The sequence below is a fragment of the Rhinoraja longicauda genome, chromosome 14 (genome assembly GCF_053455715.1).
Source record: "Rhinoraja longicauda isolate Sanriku21f chromosome 14, sRhiLon1.1, whole genome shotgun sequence".
Lineage (NCBI taxonomy): Eukaryota > Metazoa > Chordata > Chondrichthyes > Rajiformes > Arhynchobatidae > Rhinoraja > Rhinoraja longicauda.
In genome coordinates, this window is record NC_135966.1 from 5,662,698 (window position 1) to 5,688,031 (window position 25,334).

At 45.0% G+C, this 25,334-nt stretch overlaps 1 protein-coding gene across 3 annotated transcripts in view; it reads right to left on the minus strand.

Annotated features, from left to right (window-relative positions):
* gabrg2 (gamma-aminobutyric acid type A receptor subunit gamma2) overlaps positions 1-23,527 on the minus strand; it is an 84,580-nt gene extending 61,053 nt beyond the window's left edge. For 2 of the 3 annotated variants that reach the window (XM_078411332.1, XM_078411330.1), the window contains exons 1-5: positions 23,255-23,527; positions 22,786-23,027; positions 14,782-14,930; positions 14,484-14,551; positions 407-627 (exon numbers count right to left, since the gene is read on the minus strand). In XM_078411332.1, coding sequence (XP_078267458.1) covers positions 407-627; positions 14,484-14,551; positions 14,782-14,930; positions 22,786-22,892 — 545 coding nt within the window. In that variant the 5' untranslated portion in view covers positions 22,893-23,027; positions 23,255-23,527. The remainder of the gene's footprint in view (positions 1-406; positions 628-14,483; positions 14,552-14,781; positions 14,931-22,785; positions 23,028-23,254) is intronic. The other variant, XM_078411331.1, reaches the window with a different exon arrangement.
* Between the last annotated feature and the right edge of the window lie 1,807 nt (positions 23,528-25,334).

Sequence of the window (25,334 nt, forward strand, 5' to 3'; positions counted from 1 at the left end):
GTTCCTTGTTTCAACCTCGAGCTCACTCATTTATGGTACAGTTAAAGTGGGCGGCACGGTGGCACAGCGGTAGAGTTACTGCCTTACAGCGAATGCAGCGCCGGAGACTCAGGTTCGATCCTGACTACGGGCGCCGTCTGTACGGAGTTTGTACGTTCTCCCCGTGACCTGCGTGGGTTTTCTCCGAGATCTTCGGCTTCCTCCCACACTCCAAAGACGTGCAGGTATGTAGGTTAATTGACTGGGTAAATGTAAAAAAATAAATTGTCCCTAGTGTGTGTAGGATAGTGTTAGTGTATGCGGGGATCGCTGGGCGGCACGGACTCGGTGGGCCGAAGGGCCTGTTTCAGCGCTGTATCTCTAAATCTAAAAAAAATAATCTAAATAACATGCAAACTCGGGTTACCTTAGTGTGTATAATATCCTTCCATCGTTCCAAATCCTAAGCATTCGATTTGGGGTAGTTATCCAGTGAGCATCGGCCTTCTTTGAATTCCGGAAGAATGTGTCAGGTATCCAGATTTTCCCCACCATGTTGCTGTTGAGGCCGAGAACTTTCATCGTGCCATTAAATTTGAGACGTCGATCATACCACGTTTGAGCGAAAAAGATATCAATGGTATATTCCTGTTGAATAGATCCGGGATATCATGCAGTCAATATTCTTATTAACAGAGAATTCCAATATCACGCATGAATCTTTTAGACTTCAGAGATGCAGCGCGGAAACGGGCCCTTTGGCCCATCGAGTCCGCACCGACCAGCGGTCAATGCATACACCAGCAGTGGGGGACGATTCACAATTTTGTACTGAAGCCAATTAACCCGCAAACCTACACGTCTTTGGAGTGCAGGTGGAAACCGGAGCACCCACCCGGAGAAAGCCCATGCGGTCACGGAGAGAACGTGCAGACAGCAACCGCAGTCAGGATCGAACACGGGTCCCCGGCGGTGTGAGGCAGAAACTCTACCACCTCGCCACCGTGCCGCCCCACCTACACATTATAGACAATAGACAATAGGTGCAGGTGGAGGCCATTCGGCCCTTCGAGCCAGCACCGCCATTCAATGTGATCATGGCTGATCATTCTCAATCAGTACCCCGTTCATGCCTTCTCCCCATACCCCCTGACTCCGCTATCCTTAAGAGCTCTATCTAGCTATCTCTTGAATGCATTCAGAGACTTAGCCTCCACTGCCTTCTGAGGCAGAGAATTCCACAGATTCACAACTCTCTGACTGAAAAAGGTTTTCCTCATCTCAGTTCTAAATGGCCTACCCCTTATTCTTAAACTGTGGTCCCTTGTTCTGGACTCCCGCAACATTGGGAACATGTTTCCTGCCTCTAACGTGTTCAACCCCTTAATAATCTTATACGTTTCGATAAGATCCCCTCTCATCCTTCTAAATTCCAGTGTAGACAAGCCTAGTCGCTCCAGTCTTTCAACATACGACAGTATGCTTGGGTACCTTACACCTAGCAGTATAAATTCTCTAATTTTAAGTACATCTCCCTCTTCACCCCCCCCTCCCCCATTGCCCCCTTCCTCCAGCCTAGTTGTTTAACCAGTTCCACAGGTCTCCACATTGTTTCCCTCGAGATCACACCTTCCCTCGCCAACAATGGGCCAACCAGGCAACGCCAACAGTGTCTCATATTTCGCTTGGGCAGCTTACAACTCAGGGGTAAAAACCTTGATTTCTCTAACTTCAAGTACCCCCTGCATTCCCTGTCTCTCCATCCCTCCCCCACCCAAGTCACGCCAGATTTCCGTTCTCACCAAGCAAATAGCGAACAATGGCCTGTTTCCTTTATCATTGTTACTTTTTTTGCATATCTTTCATTCATTTGTTCTATATCTCTCTACATCGCCGTCTATACCTCTTGTTTCCCTCTCCCATGACTCTCAGTCTGAAGAAGGGTCACCCATTCCTTCTCTCCAGAGATGCTGCCTGTCCCGCTGAGCTACTCCAGCATTTAATGTCTATCTTCGGTTTAAACCAGCATCTGCAGTCCCTTCCTACACACACTGCCCTGCCTGAGTTTATTTACAATAGACACTAGACAATAGGTGCAGGAGGAGGCCATTCGGTCCTTCGAGCCAGCACCGACATTCAATGTGATCATGGCTGATCATTCTCAATCAGTACCCCTTCTCCCCATACCTGCCTTCTCCCCATTTATGGCCGATCTTGATTGTTCCTGGTCTTTTCTCACCTCCAGCTCATCACCTCACCCCACCCCCTACTTTCAGTCTGAAGAAGTGTCCTGACCCGAGACGTCACCCATCCTTTATCTCCAGAGATGCTACCTGACCCGTTGAGTTACTCCAGCATTTTGTGTCTATCTTTGGCATAAACCAGCATCTGCAGTTCCCAGTTTGTATGTGAGGTGTGGCCTCTTATACAGCAAGACCAAGCGCAGGCTCGACGATCATTTCGCTGAACACCTGCGCTCAGTTCACCTTGGCCTACGCAATCTCCCGGTTGTTAAACACTTTAACTCCCCCTCCCATTCCCATAATAACCTTTCTGTCCTGGGCCTCCTCCACTGTCAGAGTGAGGCCCGATGCAAATTGGAGGAACAGCACCTCATATTTCGCTTGGGCAGCTTACGACCTAGTGGTATGAATATTGACCTCTAACTTCAAGTAACCCTTGCTTTTCCTCTCTCTCCATCCCTCCCCCATCCTCGTTCTCCGACCAGTCTGACTGTTCCTCCTGATTAACTTTTACGTGGTATCCCTCGTTGTCAGCTTCCCCCTAGCGAACAATGATCTATTCTACATCTTCCTTGACCCTCGTCCACCTTTCATCTCTCGTTTTCACAACTCACGCTTCCATATCTTTCTTTTCCCTCTCCCCTGACTCTCAATCTGAAGAAGGGTCTTGACCCAAAACGTCACCCATTCCTTTTATCCAGAGATGCTGCCTGGCCCGCTGAGTTACTCCAGCATTTTGGGTCTATCTTTGGTTATCCTTTTGCTAGCTTTAGTGAGGAGGAATAAAACAGGAAGGCTTACTAGTATATATATATATTTATAATAATATATTTATATATATATATATGACAGGTAGTGGAGATTGACCATAAAAATTGTCCTTATCTCATCATATTGATTTATGGAGAAATTCTTAGTTTATGATTTATATTCATAGCGGATAATATATCAGTGCTCTGGCTGAGAAGGCTGAGAACTGAATCATTTTTGCACAAGCTAGTTCTAAAAGATAGATTGCCAGACACCTCCACTGAAAAGTAGCTGTCCATTCAAAACGGTATGAGGCCACAAGTTAAATACCCTTCAAACCTGTAGTATCCTTCATGAAACTTATCGGAACGCAATGTACATTTGATCTGCCTTCAGAAAGAAATGCAAGAATGTACATTTGATCTGCCTTCACAAAGAAATGCAAGAAATTTCAAGTCTAATTATGAAATGTATCAATGATAAGGGTGAGCTTTTATTGCCTTAATTTATGTGGCTGTTTACCCATGGAGAAATGTAAATAGATTATTTTTAAAATCATTTAAAACCTGTAATTGAAAATTAAAGGTGATAATTTATTCATTAGAACTGATAGAGGTTCACAAGTTCATAAGTTCATACGTTCCAGGAAATTAATTAGCCCATTCGGCACATCAAGTCCACTCCGCCATCCAATCGTGGCTGATCTATCTTTCCCTCTCAACCCCATTCTCCTGCCTTTCCACGCTGTATCTCTAAATTAAACTAAACTAAAATGGCGCCCAACCCAGGCAACAGAGTTGGGAAATGCATTGAGGCATTACTTGTACAGGGGTGGGCATTTCAACTTGCATTCATAAGGTCATAAGTAAAAGCAACAGAATTAAGCCATTCGGCCCATTAAGTCCACTCCGCCATCCAATCATGGCTGATCTATTTTTCCCTCTCAACCCCATTCTCCTGCCTTCTCCCCATAACCCCCGACACCTGCACTAATCAGGAATCTGTCAATCTACACCGTAAAAATATCCATTGACGGCCTCCACAGCAGTCTGTGGCAAAGAATTCCACAGATTCACCACCTTCTGACCAAAGAAATTCCTCCTCCTCATCTCCTTTCTAAAGGTACATCCTTTTATTCTGAGTCTGTGCCCTCTGGTCCTAGACTCTCCCACTAGAAACAACCTCTCCACAGCCACTCCATGCAAGCCTTTCACTGCTGTCTCCCCCCATCCTTCTAAACTCCAGCGACTACAGGCCCAGTGCCGTCAAACACTCATCATGTGCTAACCCACTCGTTACTGGGTCATTCTCGTAAGCCTCCTCTGGCCCCTCTCCAGAACCAGCACATCCTTCCTCAGAAGGTATCATGCATGCATGCATTATAAGAAAATAACTGCAGGTGCTGGTACAAATCGAAGGTATTTATTCACAAAATGCTGGAGTAACTCAGCAGGTCAGGCAGCATCTCAGGAGAGAAGGAATGGGTAATTAGTCCTTCTCTCCTGAGATGCTGCCTGACCTGCTGAGTTACTCCAGCATTTTGTGAATGCATGCATGCATTAGTCAGCATCTCAGTAACAAGGTCAAGGTTTCAAGGTCAGTTTATTGTCGTGTGTACCAATTAAGGTACAGTGAAATTCGAATTACCATACGGCCATACTAAAAAAGAAGCAACAAGACCCACAACTACATAAACGTTGACATAAACATCCACCACAGCGGATTCCCCACGTTCCTCACTGTGATGGAAGGCAATAGAGTCCAAACTTCTTCCTCTTTATTCTCCCGCGGTCGAGGCAATCGAAGCATCTACCACAATATGCATATCCTGCTGGTCTCACAATAATGCCATGAGTAATAAAATGGCTTTATATGGCAAGAAACGTTATCAACTGGAAACCTGTGGTCCGTTTTACGAAGTCAATGAAAATTAATAAATCCTGCTTCTCAAAATTGGAAGCGTGGAAGTGGTTATATATTGGCTTGAAGCTTCCCAGCTGCTGCGTAATGGAATTTTTTAAAGGGCTGTTTATTAAAACACTGACATTTGCTTCCTCAGGATCATGGGTGATGCAGCTTGCCACATCTATAATGCAATAAATCAGAATACTGGTCGTTGATTTTACATCACATTTCCTCAGAAAGTACGGACCAATTTCAGCCTATCCATTGAAAGCAAACATAGGGTGAATGCGTAGGGTAAATACCACCCCACTCCCACATAAACCAACCTCCCTTCCATTGACTCCATTTACACCTCACGCTGCCTCGGCAAGGCCAGCAGCACAATCAAGGACGAGTCACATCCAGGCCACTCCCTCTTCTCCCCTCTCCCATCAGGCAAAAGGCACATGATACTCCAGGTGTGGTCTAACCAGGGCCCTGTACAACTGCAGTAGGACCTCCTTGCTCCTAAACTCAAATCCTCTCGCTATGAAGGCCAACATGCCATTGACTTTCTTCACTGCCTGCTGTGCCTGCATGCTTACTTTCAGTGACTGATGGACAAGTACACCCAGGTTTCGTTGCACCTCCCCTTTTCCTAATCTGACACCATCCAGATAATAATCTGCCTTCCTGTTCATACCACCAAACTGGATAATCTCATATTTATTCACATTATACTGCATCTGCCATGCAACTGCCCACTCGCCCAACCTATCCAAGTCACCCTGCAGCCTCATAGCATCCTCCTCGCAGCTCACACTGCCACCCAGCTTTGTGTCAACCACAAACTTGGAGATGTCACATTTAATTCCTTTGTCTAAATCGTTAATATATATTGTCAATAACTGGGGTCCCAGCACTGAGCCTTGCAGCACCCCACTAGTCACTACCTGCCATTCTGAAAAGGACCCGTTAATTCCTACACTTTGCTTCCTGTCTGCCAACCAGTTCTCTATCCATGTCAATACCCAACCCCCAATACCATGTGCTCACGGAAATAACGTTTAAGAGGTTTTTTGACAGGTTCATGGATAGGACAGGTTTAGAGGGATATGGGCCAAGTGCAGGCAGGTGGGACTAGTGTAGATGGGGCATGATGTTCGGTGCGGGCAAGTTGGTCTGAAGGTCCTGTTTCTACACTATCACTCTATGACTTTAAACATGTAGCACTAAAGACAAGATGCATTCTCACAGGAATTGAAGGAAACTAAGGAGGAATATCTTATGAATCTTGTGATCAACTACAGAAGGTCTCATAGCCATTAATACAATTTCGTAGAAGCCAGCTTACCTTTTAAATAAAGATTGTGCCTGTGAGACATAGAAAAATCTTTCACGAGACCCTCCAAACTACTATTTATTGTTGCTTTTTGCATATCTTTCATTCATTTAGTCTATGTGCCTTCTATATCTCTTGTTTCCTTTTCCCCTGAACAAGGGTCTCGACCTGAAATGTCACCTATTCCTTTTCTCCAGGGATGCTGCCTGACCCGCTGAGTTACTCCAGGTTTATGTGTCTATCTACTATATACAATCTACAAGCACAGCATCATTTTAAAGGTAACTTAGTCAATACTTTTGGGTCAAAAGGATACAAAAGTGCTGGAGTAACTCATTGGGACAGGCAGCATCTCTGCAGAATATGGATAGTTGGCGTTTCGGGTCAGGACCCTACTTCAGACTCGCGTTTCGTATCGGGACATTTCTTCATACCCTCCACTGTGAAATCTCCTCAAGTTATGCCTACTTTGAAGAAGTATCTCCTCCTCACTCTGACAGGAGTTCTGTGAGACCCTCTCTCACTGCTCCCCCTCAGTGATCCAGGGATGCTGCCTGAACAGCTGAGTTACTCCAGCACTTTGTGTCCTTCTTTGTCGACCAGCATATGCCGTTGCTTGTTTCTACAAGACTCTTCGGTCAAATGTCAGTCCCAACAAATTCAGGAAGGGAATTGCAGTTCAGAGATGCCGGTACAGCAGGCAGTGAAGAAAGCCAATGGAATGTTGGCCTTCATAACACGAGGAGTTGAGTATAGGAGCAAAGAGGTCCTTCTGCAGTTGTACAGGGCCCTAGTGAGACCGCACCTGGAGTACAGTGTGCAGTTCTGGTCTCCAAATTTGAGGAAGGATATTCTTGCTATTGAGGGCGTGCAGCATAGGTTTACTAGGTTAATTCCCGGAATGGCGGGACTATCATATGTTGAAAGACTGGAGCGACTAGGCTTGTATACACTGGAATTTAGAAGGATGAGAGGAGATCTTATCGAAACGTATAAGATTATTAAGGGGTTGGACACGTTAGAGGCAGGAAACATGTTCCCAATGTTGGGGGAGTCCAGAACAAGGGGCCACAGTTTACGAATAAGGGGTAGGCCATTTAGAACTGAGATGAGGAAAAACTTTTTCAGTCAGAGAGTTGTGAATCTGTGGAATTCTCTGCCTCAGAAGGCAGTGGAGGCCAATTCTCTGAATGCATTCAAGAGAGAGCTAGATAGAGCTCTTAAGGATAGCGGAGTCAGGGGGTATGGGGAGAAGGCAGGAACGGGGTACTGATTGAGAATGATCAGCCATGATCACATTGAATGGCGGTGCTGGCTCGAAGGGCCGAATGGCCTCCTCCTGCACCTATTGTCTGTTGTCTATTGTCAGAGTCGAGCAGTAGACACACCGCCTCACTGCGTAACATTTTTCTCATTTGTTGTGACTATCCAGCCTAACTTTACATGAGTTGGCAATGGGAGAATAACTCCAGCAATCTAATGGCAATGATACAAAATTAACAACATAAATTACTTAGATAATAGGTAGTGTTTTTTTTTAATAAACCTGAGTAAGGTTTAGTTCCGGGCTATTTGAAAGCTTTCCAATTGAAAGTTGCAAACATTAGACCTTTAATGCTGACATCGCTTTTACCAAACTGTCTCTAATTTGGACCTGCAAGCAAAAAGTTTGAATACATAGAGAAAGCTAGATATTTATGTTCCACGACATTTTTAAAATTTAGTTCAGTGTAGTTTAGAGATACAGCACGGAAACGTGCCCTTCGGCCCACCGGGTCCGCACCAACCATTGATCCCCGCACATTAATACTATCCTACACAAACTAGGGACATTTTTTTACATTTACACTAAGCCAATTAACCTACAAACCTGTAGGTCTTTGGAGTGTGGAAGGAAACCAAAGTTCTCGGCGAAAACCCACTCAGGTCACGGGGAGAACGTGCAAACTCCGTACAGACAGCACCCGAGGTCAGGATTGACCCCGAGTCTCTGGCGCTGTAAGGCAGTAGCTCTAACGCTGCGCCACCAACACTCTTTTTTTTTTTTTTCAAAGTCAGCATTTTACATTTCCAATTTGAGTGTTGAAGAATTTGACTGCATTTAATTATCTCGCTGGAATTTAGAAGACTGAAGGGGGATCTTATTGAAACATATAAAATTCTTAAGGGGTTGGAGAGGCTAGATGCGGGAAGATTGTTCCCGATGTTGGGGAAGTCCAGAACCAGGGGTCACAGCTTAAGGATAAGGGGGAAGTCTTTTAGGACCGAGATGAGAAAACATTTCTTCACACAGAGAGTGGTGAGTCTGTGGAATTCTCTGCCACAGAAGGTAGTTGAGGCCAGTTCATTGGCTATATTTAAGAGGGAGTTAGATGTGGCCCTTGTGGCTAAAGGGATCAGGGGGTATGTGGAGAAGGCAGGTACGGGATACGGGATACTGAGCTGGATGATCAGCCATGATCATATTGAATGGCGGTGCAGGCTCGAAGGGCCGAATGGCCTACTCCTGCACCTATTTTCTATGTTTCTATGTTTCATGTTAAATCTTTTAGACAATAGACAATAGACAATAGACAATAGGTGCAGGAGTAGGCCATTCAGCCCTTCGAGCCAGCACCGCCATTCAATGCGATCATGGCTGATCACTCTCAATCAGTACCCCGTTCCTGCCTTCTCCCCATACCCCCTCACTCCGCTATCCTTAAGAGCTCTATCCAGCTCTCTCTTGAAAGGATCCAACGAACTGGCCTCCACTGCCTTCTGAGGCAGAGAATTCCACACCTTCACCACTCTCTGACTGAAAAAGTTCTTCCTCATCTCCGTTCTAAATGGCCTACCCCTTATTCTTAAACTGTGGCCCCTTGTTCTGGACTCCCCCAACATTGGGAACATGTTTCCTGCCTCTAATGTGTCCAATCCCCTAATTATCTTATATGTTTCAATAAGATCCCCCCTCATCCTTCTATATTCCAGTGTATACAAGCCTAATTGCTCCAGCCTTTCAACATACGACAGTCCCGCCATTCCGGGAATTAACCTAGTGAACCTATGCTGCACGCCCTCAATAGCGTGCAGCAAATTGAAATAGATGCATTGCCAAAATATGAGTTAATACATGAATTTTTTTTTTTTTTTCAAAGTCAGCATTTTACGTTTCCAATTTGAGTGTTGAAGAATTTGACTGCATTGAATTATCTGCTCAAATTATGAGCAATGATCTAAATCTAATTATGTGGATATTGCTACAATGAAAAGAATATTAAAAGCTAGCAATGAACATAGAAACATAGAAACATAGAAAAAATAGGTGCAGGAGTAAGCCATGTGGCCCTTCCAGCCAGCACTGCCATTCAATATGATCATGACTGATCATCTAAAATCAGTACCCCGTTCCGGCTTTCTCTCCATATCCCTTGATTCCTTTAGCCCTAACAGCGAAATCCAACTCTTTCTTGAAAACATCCAGTGAATTGGCCTCCACTACCTTCTGTGGCAAAGAATTCCACAGGTTCGCAACTCTCTGGGTCAGAACGTTTTTCCTCATCTCGGTCCTAAATGGCCTACCCCTTATTCTTAAACTGTAACCCCTGGTTCTGGACTCCCCCACCATCAGGAACATTTTTCCTGCATCTAGCCTGTCCAATCCTTTAAGAATTTTATATATTTCTATAAGATGCCCTCTCATCATTCTAAATTCCAGTGAATACAATCCAATCGACCCATTCTTTCATCATATATCAGTCCTGCCGTCCCGTGAATTAACCTGGTGAACCTGCGCTGCACTCCCTCAATAGCAATAACGTCCTTACTCAAATTAGGAGACCAAAATTGCACACACTACTCCAGGTGCGGTCTTACCAGGGCCCTATACAACTGCAGTAGGACCTCCTTGCTCCTAAACTCAAATCCTCTCGCATTGAAGGCCAACATGCCATTAGCATTCCTCACTGCCTGCTGTACCTGCATGTTTAGGGGCCTGTCCCACTTCGGCGTTTTTTTAGGCGACTGCCGGCGACTGGAATAGTCGTAGCAGTTTGTCGAAAAACAGGCGACTGGACCCCACCTACGACAATGCCTACGACAAGCTGCAACAACCTACCACCTAGTCGACGTCAAGCTACGGCAACTACCGACAACCGGCGACCCAATCGTCACAACCTAGGACGTCCACCTACGACCGCACCTACGACCACACAGGTGGCGACCTACGGCAACCGAAGTCAACCTACCTCTACCCCCGACAAGCTACGACCGTGTCGACGACAACTGAAGACAATTCACGTGATTTTGGCCTCCGGTTTCGACGCCGGTACCTGTCGCCGGTTGACGTGGGTAGTCGCCAATGGAAGTCAACGAAGTCAGCACCGGTGACAACCTACGTCACCTGGCGACAACCTTGCGACAGCGCCCACGTCAGGAAACGTCAAGCTACGGTCATTGGCGTCAAACCAACAGACGCCGAAAACTTTTAAACATTTCAAAATCCAGCGGCGACCAGAAAAACGCTACGACTCTTTGTAGACGACTCACGACCGTATGGGCGACACCCCGGCAACCGTGTGGTGACAGCCTAGTCACCTGTAGTCGCCAAAACAATCGCCTAAGTGGGACAGGGGTTACTTTCAGTGACTGATGTACAAGGACACCCAGGCCTCGTTGCACCTCCCCTTTTCCTAATCTGACACCATTCAGATTATAATCTGCCCTCTTGTTCTTGTCACCTAAGAGGATAACCTCACATTTATCCACATTATACTGCATCTGCCATGCATCTGCCCACTCACCCAACCTATCCAAGTCACCCTGCAGCCTCATAGCATCCTCCTCGCAGCTCACACTGCCACCCAGCTTTGTGTCATCCGCAAACTTGAAGAAGTTACATTTAATTCCTTCATCTAAATCGTTCATATATATTATCAATAACTGGGGTCCCAGCACCGAGCCTTGCGGCACCCCACTAGTCACTGCCTGCCATTCTGGAAAGGACCCGTTAATTCTTACTCTTTGCTTCCTGTCTACCAACCAATTCTCTATCCATGTCAATGCCCTACCCACAATACCACGTGCTCTAATTTTGTACACTAATCTCTTGTGTTGGACCTTGTCAAAGGCTTTTTGAAAAGTCCAGACTCACTGGCTCTCCCTTATCCATTCTACTTGTTACATCCTCAATAAATTCCCAAGGATTAGTCAAGCATGATTTCCCATTTGTTAATCCATGCTGACTTTGACCGATCCTGTCACTGCTTTCCAAATTTGGTGCTGTTACATCTTTAATAATCGACTCAAGCAACTTCCCCACTACCGATTTAAGGCCAACTGGTCTATAATTCCCCGTTTATTCTCTCCCTCCTTTCCTAAAAAATGGAGGTACATTCGCCACCCTCCAGTCCACAGGAACTGATCCAGTCTATAGTACATTGGAAAATGATCACCAATGCATCCACAATTTCCAGGGCCACCTCCTTGAGTACTCTGCCTTCAGTCCCAACAGTTTACCTAACACCATTTCCTGACTAATGTGGAGCCTCTTCAGTTCCTCCCTCCCACTAGATCCTCGGTCGCTAGTAATTCTTGGAGATTGTTTTCTTTCTTCCTTAGTGAAGACAGGACCAAAGTACTCATTTAACTGTTCTGCCATTTCCTCATTTCCCATTATAAATTCATTATATGTCTCTGATTGTAATGGGCCAACATTTGCCTTCACTAATCTTCTCCTTTTCACGTATTCTTGCTATTGAGGTCGTGCAGCGTAGGTTTACTAGGTTAATTCCCGGAATGGCGGGACTGTCATATGTTGAAAGACTGGAGCGACTAGGCTTGTATACACTGGAATTTAGAAGGATGAGAGGAGATCTTATCGAAACGTACAAGATTATTAAGGGGTTGGACACGTTAGAGGCAGGAAACATGTTCCCAATGTTGGGGGAGTCCAGAACCAGGGGCCATGGTTTAAGAATAAGGGGTCGGCCATTTAGAACTGAGATGAGGAAAAACCTTTTCAGTCAGAGAGTTGTGAATCCAGAGACGATGCCTCACCCGCTGAGTTACTCCAGCACTTTGCATTCTACGCAAGGTTGCAGCATCTGCAGTTCCTTCCGTCTAATGCGGTTTTAATGTTACTTTGACCAACTCTTAGTTAGTTAGCAAACTTGGAAGGCTACCCTTTATAGAGCAAGGGGACTATATGAAATATATTAAGTCTTTAGATGATAATATTCACAAAGTATAATGTCCAAGCTTTTAAATCAGTATAATGCATATTACTGCAATGCAATTAAATACCTAATTGCCATTTCCATCCCAACGCAGCATCTCATAAAGAAATCCAAGCCACTGTTCATGTAATTCTTAAGTGAACACCTTCTATTTTCACCGAATATGCACATTTATTCACATGGGAATAATGATTCTTATGTTTTATTGGGCGTGAATGGCTGTGTATTTTAAGCTGAATATTGCCTTGAAGGAATGATCAAAATCTAAAGTACCTACAAGTACTCTATAAATATCTGTTACAGTATATTGGCACACTTACGATTAGAAGTGTCATCTGCTGGGAGCGGCTAGGCTTCTATACACTGGAATTTAGAAGGATGAGAGGGGATCTTATCAAAACATATAAGATTATTAAGGGGTTGGACACGTTAGAGGCAGGAAACATGTTCCCAATGTTAGGGGAGTCCAGAACAAGGGGCCACAGTTTAAGAATAAGGGGTAGGCCATTTGGTACTGAGATGAGGAAAAACTTTTTCAGTCAGAGAGTTGTGAATCTGTGGAATTCTCTGCCTCAGAAGGCAGTGGAGGCCAATTCTCTGAATGCATTCAAGAGAGAGTTAGATAGAGCTCTTAAGGATAGCAGAGTCAGGGGGTATGGGGAGTAGGCAGGGACGGGGTACTGATTGAGAATGATCAGCCAAGATCACTTTGAATGGCGGTGCTGGCTCGAAGGGCCGAATGGCCTCCTCCTGCACCTATTGTCTATGACCAACAGTCTCGAAGCGATGGCCAAGAAAACGCACACCAACTTTGTTAGAAGGCGTAGGAAGACCAGCAGGTCTCCAATAACTCTCACCAACGTTTCCAGATACACTGTAGATCGCCCATTTTATCAGGGTTGATCACAGCATGGTTTGGGAACAGCTCCGCCCAAAATTGCAAGACATTGCAGCGAATTGTGGACGTAGCCCAGACCAACTAATTTCCTTTCCGTTGACCCAATCTACTGCATTTCACGCTGCCTCGGCAAGGACAGCAGCATAATCAAGGACCAGTCTCATCCCCAGTCACACCCTCTTCTTCATTCTCCCAGGGACAGTTTCTTTCCAGCTGTTATCAGGCAACCGAACCGTCCTCTCACCAACTGGAGAGCAGTCCTGACCTCCCATCGACCTCTTTGGAGACCTTCAAACGATCTTCACTCGAACCTCACTAGGCTTATCTTGCAGTTAATGTCATACCCGTTATCTTGATTCTGTACACTGATTGTCTTCACATATAGTCTTTTCGCTGACTTGATAGAGTCATAGAGCCATGGAATTATAGCAGGGAAACAGGTCCTTCGGCCCAACTCGCCCTACACTAGTACCACTTGCCTGCGTTTGGCCCATATCCCTCTAAATCTTACCAATCCATGTAGTGTCCAAATAGACAATAGACAATAGACAATAGGTGCAGGAGGAGGCCATTCGGCCCTTCAAGCCAGATGGACAGAGATGAGAAAACATGAGAGTGGTGAGTTTGTGGAATTCTCATTGAGGCCAGTTCATTGGCTATATTTAAGAGGGAGTTAGATGTGGCCCTTGTGGCTAAAGGGATCAGGGGGTATGGAGAGAAGGCAGGTACAGGTTACTGAGCTGGATGATCAGCCATGATCATGTTGAATGACGGTGCAGGCTCGAAGGGCCGAATGGCCTACTCCTGCACCTATTTTCTATGTTTCTATGTTTCTATGTTCTCCCCGTGACCTGCGTGGGTTTTCTCCGAGATCTTCGGTTTCCTCCCGCACTCCAAAGACGTACAGGTTTGCAGGTTAATTGGCTCGGTAAGAATGCAAATTGTCCCCAGTGTGTGTAGGGTGGTGTTAATGTGCAGGGATCACTGGTCGGTGCGGACTGGGGGAGGGGGGCTGAAGGGCCTGTTTCCGCGCTGCATCTCTAAACGAAACTAAAAAACAGAGGTGTCACTGTATTGGTGATGACCTTCATCCTGTCAGTTCGTAGTCATGGAGAATTTAACATTTTAAGATCTCAAAAGCACAGAAGATTGATATTCGCATTACTTACCATTTTGATCGCGTTCACCGGTCCAATGCTATTTATGTACATGTCGGTGTCAATAATGGTAGGTTTCACTGCAACAAAACATCGCAAGTTATTGAGGATCATCTGCGCCTTATTCTGAGACACTTAAATACTTTATTTCTCACTAGATACAATACAATACAATACAATATATCTTTGTTGTCATTGTACAGGGGTACAACGAGATTGGGAATGCGCCTCCCATACGATGCAATAATTTAAGGGGAAAAAAAACCACACTTTGAGGGAAAAAAATAAGTGGACCTCCAAATACACTCACCTCCTATGTCGGGCCTGAGTTTGTTGTCATAACCTTCCAATAAATTGTTCAAAATAAGAGTGACGTCACTTTCATAAATCTTCGGAGTCAGTACCCAAGTTTTATTAAGTGTCATGTCTTCGTAATCTTCATCGTCATTTTTGCTGGAGCTGGGAAAATAGACAATAGACAATAGACAATAGACAATAGGTGCAGGAGGAGGCCATTCGGCCCTTCGAGCCAGCACCGCCATTCAATGTGATCATGGCTGATCATTCTCAATCAGTACCCCATTCCTGCCTTCTCCCCATACCCCCTGACTCAGCTATCCTTAAGAGCTCTATCCAGCTCTCTCTTGAATGCATTCAGAGTATTGGCCTCCACTGCCTTCTGAGGCAGAGAATTCCACAGATTCACAACTCTCCAACTGAAAAAGTTTTTCCTCATCTCAGTTCTAAATGGCCTACCCCTTATTCTTAAACTGTGGCCCCTTGTTCTGGACTCCCCCAACATTGGGAACATGTTTCCTGCCTCTAACGTGTCCAACCACTTAATAATCTTACACGTTTCGATAAGATCTCCTCTCATCCTTCTAAATTCCAGTAAATGTCGCTAACCAGTCAAGTGATATGAAAGAAAATTAAAAGTATACACTTTTCAGTCGACTTCCGCCTGCATCCAGTTGCAATGAAAACTTTCCTCCCCCAAGCTTTTCTCATTGCATCTGTTCTTTCATGTAAAATAATAAGGCTGCAGTGAGAGTGAGTATAAATAGAATGTGTGAAATTTGGAGAGCGCTGATGGTGAGAACAGTTGGGAAGGAAATATTACTTCATGCAACGTGCAGATAGCGACGAGAAGATAATATATTTTTAATGATGACATGAGATGGAAGTTTGATGATGTAAGGTGGCCAACATACACCGTTCAATAGACAATAGACAATAGGCGCAGGAGTAGGCCATTCGGCCCTTCGAGCCAGCACCGCCATTCAATGTGATTATGGCTGATCATTCTCAATCAGTACCCCGTTCCTGCCTTCTCCCCATACCCCCTGACTCCGCTATCCTTAAGAGCTCTATCTAGCTCTCTCTTGAATGCATTCAGAGAATTGGCCTCCACTGCCTTCTGAGGCAGAGAATTCCACAGATTTACAACCCTCTGACTGAAAAGGTTTTTCCTCATCTCCGTTCTAAATGGCCTGCCCCTTATTCTTAAACTGAGGCCTCTGGTTCTGGACTCCCCCAACATTGGGAACATGTTTCCTGCCTCTAACATGTCCAACCCCTTAATAATCTTATATGTTTCAATAAAATCATTCCTTTAAGCTTTAGTTTAGAGATACAGCACGGAAACAGGCCCTTCGTCCCATCGAGTCCATGCCAGCCAGCGATCCCCGCACTTTAAAACTATCCTACACAGAGGGTGGTGAATCTGTGGAATTCTTTGCCACAGAAGGCTGTGGAGGCCAAGTCAGTGGATATTTTTAAGGCAGAGATAGATAGATTCTTGATTAGTACAGGTGTCAGAGGTTATGGGAAGAAGGCAGGAGAATGGGGTTAGGAGGGAAAGATAGATCAGCCATGATTAAATGGCGGAGTAGACTTGATGGGCCGAATGGCCTAATTCTACTCCGATCACTTATGACCTTATGACCTTGCAGTGCCCTCCATAATGTTTGTGACAAAGACCCATCATTTATTTATTTGCCTCTGTACTCCACAATTTGAGATTTATAATAGGAAAAAATCACATGTGGTTAAAGTGCACATTGTCAGATTTTAATGAAGGCCATTTTTATACATTTTGGTTTCACCATGTAGAATTACAGCAGTGTTTATACATAGTCCCCTCATTTCAGGGCACCATAATGTTTGGGACACAGCAATGTCATATAAATGAAAGTAGTGATGTTTAGTATTTTGTTGCATATCCTTTGCATGCAATGACTGCTTGAAGTTTGCGATTCATAGACATCACCAGTTGCTGGGTGTCTTCTCTGGTGATGCTCTGCCAGGCCTGTGTTGCAGCCATCTTTAGCTTATGCTTGTTTGGGGGCTAGTCCCCTTCAGTTTTCTCTTCAGCATATAAAATGCATGCTCAATTGGGTTCAGATTGGGTGATTGACTTGGCCACTCAAGAATTGACCATTTTTTAGCATTGAAAAAATCCTTTGTTGCTTTAGCAGTATATTTGGGATCATTGTCTTGCTGTAGAATGAACCGCCGATCAATGAGTTTTGAGGCATTTGTTTGAATTTGACCAGATAGGATGTGTCTATACATTTCAGAATTCATTATGCTACTACCATCAGCAGTTACATCATCAATGAAGATAAGTGAGCCAGTACCTTCAGCAGCCATACATGCCCAGGCCATAACACCCCCACCATTGTGTTTCATAGATGAGGCGGTATGCTTTGGATCTTGGGCAGTTCCTTCTCACCTCCACACTTTGCTCCTGCCATCACTCTGATATAAATTAATCTTCATCTCATCTGTCCACAAGACCTTTTTTCAGAACTGTGGTTGCTCTTTTAAGTACTTCTTGGCAAACTGTAACCTGGCCATCCTACTTTTGTGGCTAACCGGTGGTTTGCATCTTGCAGTGTAGCCTCTGAATTTCTGTTCATGAAGTCTTCTGCAGACCGTGGTCATTGACAAATCCACACCTGACTCCTGAAGAGTGTTTCTGATCTGTTGGACAGGTGTTTGGGGATTTTTCTTTATTATAGAGAGAATTCTTCTGTCATCAGCTGTGGAGGTCTTCCTGGCCTGCCAGTCCATTTGCGATTAGTAAGATCACCAGTGCTCTCTTTCTTCTTAATGATGGTCCAAACAGTTGATTTTGGTAAGCCTAAGGTTTGGCTGATGTCTCTAACAGTTTTATTCTTGTTTCTCAGTCTCATAATAGCTTCTTTGACTTTGGTACAACTTTGGTCCTCATGTTGATAGACAGCAATAAAAGTTTCCAAAGGTGATGCAAAGCAGGAGGATAGACTGTGTGCTGAGAGCTCTCAAGGGGCCACAGTTTAAGAATAAGGGGTAGGCCATTTAGAACTGAAATGAGGAAGAACTTTTTCAGTCAGAGAGTTGTGAATCTGTGGAATTCTCTGCCTCAGAAGGCAGTGGAGGCTAATTCTCTGAATGCATTCAAGAGAGAGCTAGATAGAGCTCTTAAGGATAACGGAGTTAGGGGGTATGGGGAGAAGGCAGGAACGGGGTACTGATTGAGAATGATCAGCCATGATTACATTGAATGGCGGTGCTGGCTCAAAGGGCCGAATGGCCTCCTCCTGCACCTATTGTCTGTACCTGCATTAAGGAGGCAATTAAGCACAACTGAGCAATTACAAACACCTGTGAAGCCATGTGTCCCAAACATTATGGTGTCCTGAAATGAGGGGTCCAAGTATAAACACAGCTGTAATTTCTACATGGTGAAACCAAAATGTATAAAAATGGCCTTTATTAAAATCTGACAATGTGCACTTTAACCACATGTGATTTTTCCTGTTACAAATCTCAAATGGTGGTGTACAGAGGCAAATAAATAAAAGATGAGTCTTTGTCCCAAACATTATGGAGGGCACTCTATGACACATTAGGGACGATTTGCATTTATACCAAGCCAGTTAACCTACAAACCTGTACGTGTTTGGAGGAAACCCAATATCCCGGAGAAAACCCACGCAGGTTCGGGGTACAGACAGCACCCGCAGTCAGGATTGAACCCGGGTCTCTGGCGCTGTGAGGCAGCAACTCTATATGCTGTTCCACCGTGCTGCCTGTTAAGCTGAGAGGGCAAAGCTTCAAAGAGACATGGTCACTTCACAGAGGGGCCATGCGTGCTCAGAACATGCTTCCTTGGGTACTGTAGTCAGGATAGAACCAGGGTCTCTGGCACTATAAGGCAGCAACTCTACTGCCATCCCCACTATCAGCCCTCTCTCCCACCACCCACCACACAGAGTCACAGAGTCATACAGCAGGGAAACAAACACTTCAGCCCAACTTGCCCACACTGAGCAACATGGCCCATCTACACTTAAAGACAATATGGAGTTTGTACGTTCTCCCCGTGACCTGCGTGGGTTTTCTCTGGGTGCTCGAGTTTCTCCAAACACTCCAAAGACGTACAGGTTTGTAGGCTGATTGGCTTAAGTAAAATTGTAAATTGTCCCCAGTGTGTGTAGGATAGTGTTAGCGTGTGGGGATCGATGTGGACTCGGTAGGGCCAAAGGGCTTGTTTCTGTGCTGTATCTCTAAACTAAACTGAACCTGCTTTCAACAAAGGTGGCATCGGAGTGGTTTAATGAGCGGAGAGGATGTTTCCACTCGTGGGAGAGTCTAGGACTAGAGACCACAGCCTCAGAATTAAAGGTCGTACCTTCAGAAAGGAGATGAGGAGCAATTTCTTTAGTCAGGGTGGTGAATCTGTGGAATCCATTGCCACAGATGGCTGTGGAGCCAATAGACAATAGACAATAGACAATAGGTGCAGGAGGAGGCCATTCGGCCCTTCGAGCCAGCACCGCCATTCAATGTGATCATGGCTGATCATTCACTGAGCCAAGCCAGTGAATATTTGCTGACAGGGATAGATAGATTCTTGACTAGTGCGGGTGTCAGGGGTTATGGGGAGAAGGCAGAAGAATGGGGTTAGGAGGGAGAGATCAATCAGCTATGATTGAATGGCGGAGTGGACTTGATGGGCCGAATGGCCTAATTCTGCTCCTTTAACTTATGACCTTATGAATGCAAGTTGAAATGCCCACCCCTGTACAATTAATACCTCAATGCATTTCCCACCTCTGTGAAGTGAGGTATCCACCCAAGTCCTTTCTGTCCTGGGCCTCCTCCACTGTCAGAGTGAGGCCCAGCCCAAGTTGGAGGAACAGCACCTCATATTACGCATGGGTAGCTTACAGCCCAGCGGTACGAACATTGATTTCTCAAACTTCAAGTAACCCTTGCCTTTCCCCTCTCTCTGTGTCCCTCCCCCATCCTAGTTTTCCAACTACTCACTGTCCTCCTGATTAATTTTATGATGAAAGAATGGGTCGACTGGGCTAGTATTCACTGGAATTTAGAAGGATGAGAGGGGATCTTACAGAAACGTACAAAATTCTTAAAGGATTGGATAGGCTAGATGCAGGAAAAATGTTCCTGGTGTTTGGGGGAGTCCAGAACCAGGGGTCATAGTTTATGAATAAGGGGTAGGCCATTTAGGACTCAGATGAGGAAAAACTTCTTCACCCAGAGAGTTGTGAATCTGTGGAATTCTCTGCCACAGAAGGCAGTGGAGGCCAATTCACTGGATGTTTTCAAAAAGAGGGAGTTAGATTTAGTTCTTTGGGCTAAAGGAATCAAGGGATATGGGGAGAAAGCAGGAACAGGGTACTGATTGTAGACGGTCAGCCATGATCATATTGAATGGAGGTGCTGGCTTGAAGGGCTGAATGGCCTACTCCTGCACCTATTTTTTAAATGTTTCTACGTTTACTGATTGTATGCCTCCTTGTCACCTTCCCCTCAGCCAACAATGAACCATTCTACATCCCCTTATTCACAAAATGCTGGAGTAACTCAGCAGGTCAGGCAGCATCTCAGGAGAGAAGGAATGGGTAACGTTTCGGGTCGAGACCCTTGCTGAGTTACTCCAGCATTTTGTGAATAAATACCTTCGATTTGTACCAGCATCTGCAGTTATTTTCTTATTCTACATCCCCTTGATCACCGTCTGCTTTGGTCTGCCTTTTTAACACCTTACCCTTATCCACATATCTCGAGTTTCCCTCTCCCCTGACTCTCAGTCTGAAGAAGGGTCTCGACCCGAAACGTCACCCATTCCTTCTCTCCAGAGGTGCTGCCTGACCTGCTGAGTTGAGATGAGAAAACATTTCTTCATACAGAGAGTGGTGAGTCTGTGGAATTCTCTGCCACAGAAGGCAGTTGAGGCCAGTTCATTGGCTATATTTAAGAGGGAGTTAGATTTGGCCCTTTTTGCTAAAGGGATCAGGGGCTATGGAGAGAAAGCATGTACAGGCTACTGAGCTGAATGATCAGCCATGATCATATTGAATGGCGGTGCGTACAGGCTCGAAGGGCCGAATGGCCTACTCCTGCACCTATTTTCTATGTTTCTATGTTTCTATGAGTTACTCCAGCATATTGTGTCAATAGACAATAGACAATAGGTGCAGGAGGAGGCCATTCGGCCCGTCGAGCCAACACCGCCATTAAATGTGACCATGGCTGATCATTCAGCAATGCTGGAGTAACTATCCTTCTTTAACATCGTAATGTTAAAATGTTACTCCAGCATTTTGTGACTGTCCACTCTAGCCCTTTGATGATGGGAATAATCTGCACCGTTGCAATCCTCTGCCGTCCTCCTCAAACTGGGTATCTCTGGGACTTTAATTCCCTTTGCAAATTTAATCTGTGTCATCAGAGAACTTGGAAAATCCCGAACGCGAAGGCAGATGGATTGCCAATAGAACTGTGGCCTGCAATCCGTTTTTTTAGGCCATTTTGTGTTGTTGTTTTAATAACTCTGTGCCACTTTAACAGCCAGCAGGCGATTTGCACCTTTCTGGGTATCTAACCTAGTTGTATCTGCATTTGCAGCCCCCGGCGTTAACGCCACTGACTAAACTACACATGCAAGTTTAGGTCTTCCAAAGATTTAAAAGAAAGTAGCCTGTGCTACTCGTCAAAGGTTGCTGGTGAAAAATGAACTGAATCATTCTCAACCATGGGTATGCAGGTATGCAGCGAGGAGAATCTTCCTACGATAACCCACCCGCCGAGAGGAGGTGTAAGGGGGAGGGCAATGCGAGAGATACAAGCAGGAACACCGACAACAGAAAGCATGTGAAGGTACATCAGGCTTTCAGGCGGTCGGGGACGAATATTATTGATCCCGACTGCATCACCCGGGCATGTGGCTCCATGTTAAACGCCCTGGTTTTTAATCAAAGGAGAGAAGACAGGCAGTTAAATCCTCTGATCCGCTTTCCAAGCGCCAATGTGTACATGAACAAAGGGATCCGAGAATTTAATCCAAGCGAGCGATCTGCAAAATCCAGGGTCGGATATATATATATTTATAAATATATAAATAAATAAATATAAAAATATGACGCTCGTCCATATGTATATATATATATATATATATATATATATGTATGTGTGTGTACGTACACACACACACACACACACACAAATATGCACAATATATATATCTACACACACACGCACAATAATATATAGTGTAGGAAAATAACTGCAGATGCCGGTACAAATCGAAGGTATGTATTCACAAAATGCTGGAGTAACTCAGCAGGTCGGGCAGCATCTCGGGAGAGAAGGAATGGGTGACGTTTCGGGTCGAGACCCTTCTTCAGACACAATAATAAATATATATATTATATATTATTTATATATGTATGTATATATATAATATATATATATATATATACACACAAAGATATATCCACACATTTCTATCCACACACACACACCAATATATATTTATATAATATATATAGAGTATATATATATATATACACACACAAAGATATATCCACACATCTAACCACACACACACACACACACACACATACATATATATATATATATATATAGTATATATATACACACACACACAAAGATATATGCACACATCTCTATCCACACACACACACACACACACATATATTTATATATATATATACCCACAAAGATATATCCACACATCTTTATCCACACACGCACAAATATATCTACACACACATATATACATGTATATATATATATAACGCACAGATATCAGTGCACCGTTTAAATGCAAACAGGTCAGATTATCCCGAATAACAGGACTCTGCTACACCTGATAGGATGCGAATGCGTTACCTATCCCGCTCACCGGTCACAGTGGGGGTTAAAAGGCTCCCGATTATATATATATTTTTGCCAAGATATGAAGCACACGCCGAAACAACAAACTGCGGGGACTCACCAGGGTGGGAAACAGGCGATGAGGAATGTCCAGAAGATCACCTTCCGTGGCGACGGGGCTGCAATGGACGCGGTGGGACTTTGGAGGCATGTTGTGCTGGAAGCCATCTCTCTCTCTCTCGTCTGCCTCTCCCCCCTCGCTGCCTCTCTCCCCCCTCTCACGGCGAGGATTCAGCCAGAAACATCGCGCAAAGCCGAGTGCATGTATTTGTTCCTCGCTTGTACCCTGCGACCAGCACTCTGCTGAAGACAATTTAGACGTCAGATCAGACAATCCCACTGCCTGGCAGGCAAACAGTGGCACATTTGCAACAGGGACAAGCGCAGGCAGAAGTTTATTCCTTTAAGGGCAAAATGAATGCAATATATTATCAGCTTCTTTCCACTAACCCACTGTAAGGAGGTGCTGCATTAAAAAAATATATTGAGCTTTAGGGGATGGGGTGTCCTTATGACATGACTTCAATTACCTGATATTCGTTTTGGATTTGAGCTGGTGGTATATTCTGGATGTTAAATGCAACTCTCCGGCAAAATCCTAGATACTGCAGTTCTTGTGGTAAAATCTGTCGCCAGAGTCCTCGGTGTGGTCTGGGATTCCGCTGATGTGCCTGTTTGTTTTTTTTAGCTTGGTTTTACACGCAGTTGCTCAATGGGTAATGGATGTATTTCCACCACAGAGCAGGAGAGAGGGGTAGTTCAGAGGGCGAATCGTGTCCAAGTTTAAATACACAATCGGAGTCAAACCTTCGTCAGATTCAGTTCGGTTTAGTTTATTGTCACGTGTGCCGAGGTACAGTGAAAAGCTTTCTGTTGCGTGCTACTGTTGGGGGTAGGGTACTGACATGGATAGAAAATTGGTTGGCAGACAGAAAGCAAAGAGTGGGTCCCTTTCAGAATGGCAGGCAGTGACTAGTGGGGTACCGCAAGGCTCGGTGCTGGGACCCCAGCTATTTACGATATACATTAATGACTTAGATGAAGGGATTAAAAGTACCATTAGCAAATTTGCAGATGATACTAAGCTGGGGGGTAGTGTGAATTGTGAGGAAGATGCAATAGGGCTGCAGGGTGACTTGGACAGGTTGTGTGAGTGGGCGGATACATGGCAGATGCAGTTTAAAGTAGATAAGTGTGAGGTTATTCACTTTGGAAGTAAGAATAGAAAGGCAGATTATTATCTGAATGGTGTCAAGTTAGGAAGAGGGGATGTTCAACGAGATCTGGGTGTCCTAGTGCAACAGTCACTGAAAGGAAGCATGCAGGTTCAGCAGGCAGTGAAGAAGGCCAATGGAATGTTGGCCTTCATAACAAGAGGAGTTGAGTATAGGAGCAAAGAGGTCCTTCTACAGTTGTACCGGGCCCTGGTGAGACGGCACCTGGAGTACTGTGTGCAGTTTTGGTCTCCAAATTTGAGGAAGGATATCCTTGCTATTGAGGGCGTGCAGCGTAGGTTCACTAGGTTAATTCCCGGAATGGCGGGACTGTCGTATGTTGAAAGGCTGGAGCAATTAGGCTTGTATACACTGGAATTTAGAAGGATGAGGGGGGATCTTATTGAAACATATAAGATAATTAGGGGATTGGACACATTAGAGGCAGGAAACATGTTCCCAATGTTGGGGGAGTCCAGAACAAGGGGCCACAGTTTAACAATAAGGGGTAGGCCATTTAGAACGGAGATGAGGAAGAACTTTTTCAGTCAGAGAGTGGTGAAGGTGTGGAATTCTCTGCCTCAGAAGGCGGTGGAGGCCAGTTCGTTGGATGCTTTCAAGAGAGAGCTGGATAGAGCTCTTAAGGATAGCGGAGTGAGGGGTATGGGGAGAAGGCAGGAACGGGGTACTGATTGAGAGTGATCAGCCATGATCGCATTGAATGGCGGTGCTGGCTCGAAGGGCTGAATGGCCTACTCCTGCACCTATTGTCTATTGTCTATTGTCTATTGTTTATTGTCAAAGAGGTCCTTCTGCAGTTGTACAGGGCCCTAGTGAGACTGCACCTGAAGTACTGTGTGCAGTTTTGGTCTCCAAATTTGAGGAAGGATATTCTTGCTATTGAGGGCGTGCAGCGTAGGTTTACCAGGTTAATTCCCGCAATGGTGGGACTGTCGTATTTTGAAAGACAGGAGCGACTAGGCTTGTATACACTGGAATTTAGCAGAATGAGAGGGGATCTCAGCAATCCCACTAATACTGTCCCACACACACTAGGGCCAACTTATTACAGTTATATCAAGCCAATTAATGTACAAACCTGTTTGTTTCTGGAGTGTGGGAGGAAACCGAAGATCTCGGAGAAAACCCACGCAGGTCATGGGGAGAACGTACAAACTCCGTACAGACAGCACCCGTAGTCAGGATCGAACCTGTGTCTCTGGCGCTGTGAGGCAGCAGCTCTACCCGCTGCGCCATTACGCCGCCCTATCAGGTCATAAGGTCATCAGTGATAGGAGCAGAATGAAGCCATTCGGTCCATCAGGTCTACTCCGCCATTCAATCATGGCTGATCCATCTCTCCCTTCTAACCCCATTCTCCTGCCTTCTCCCCATA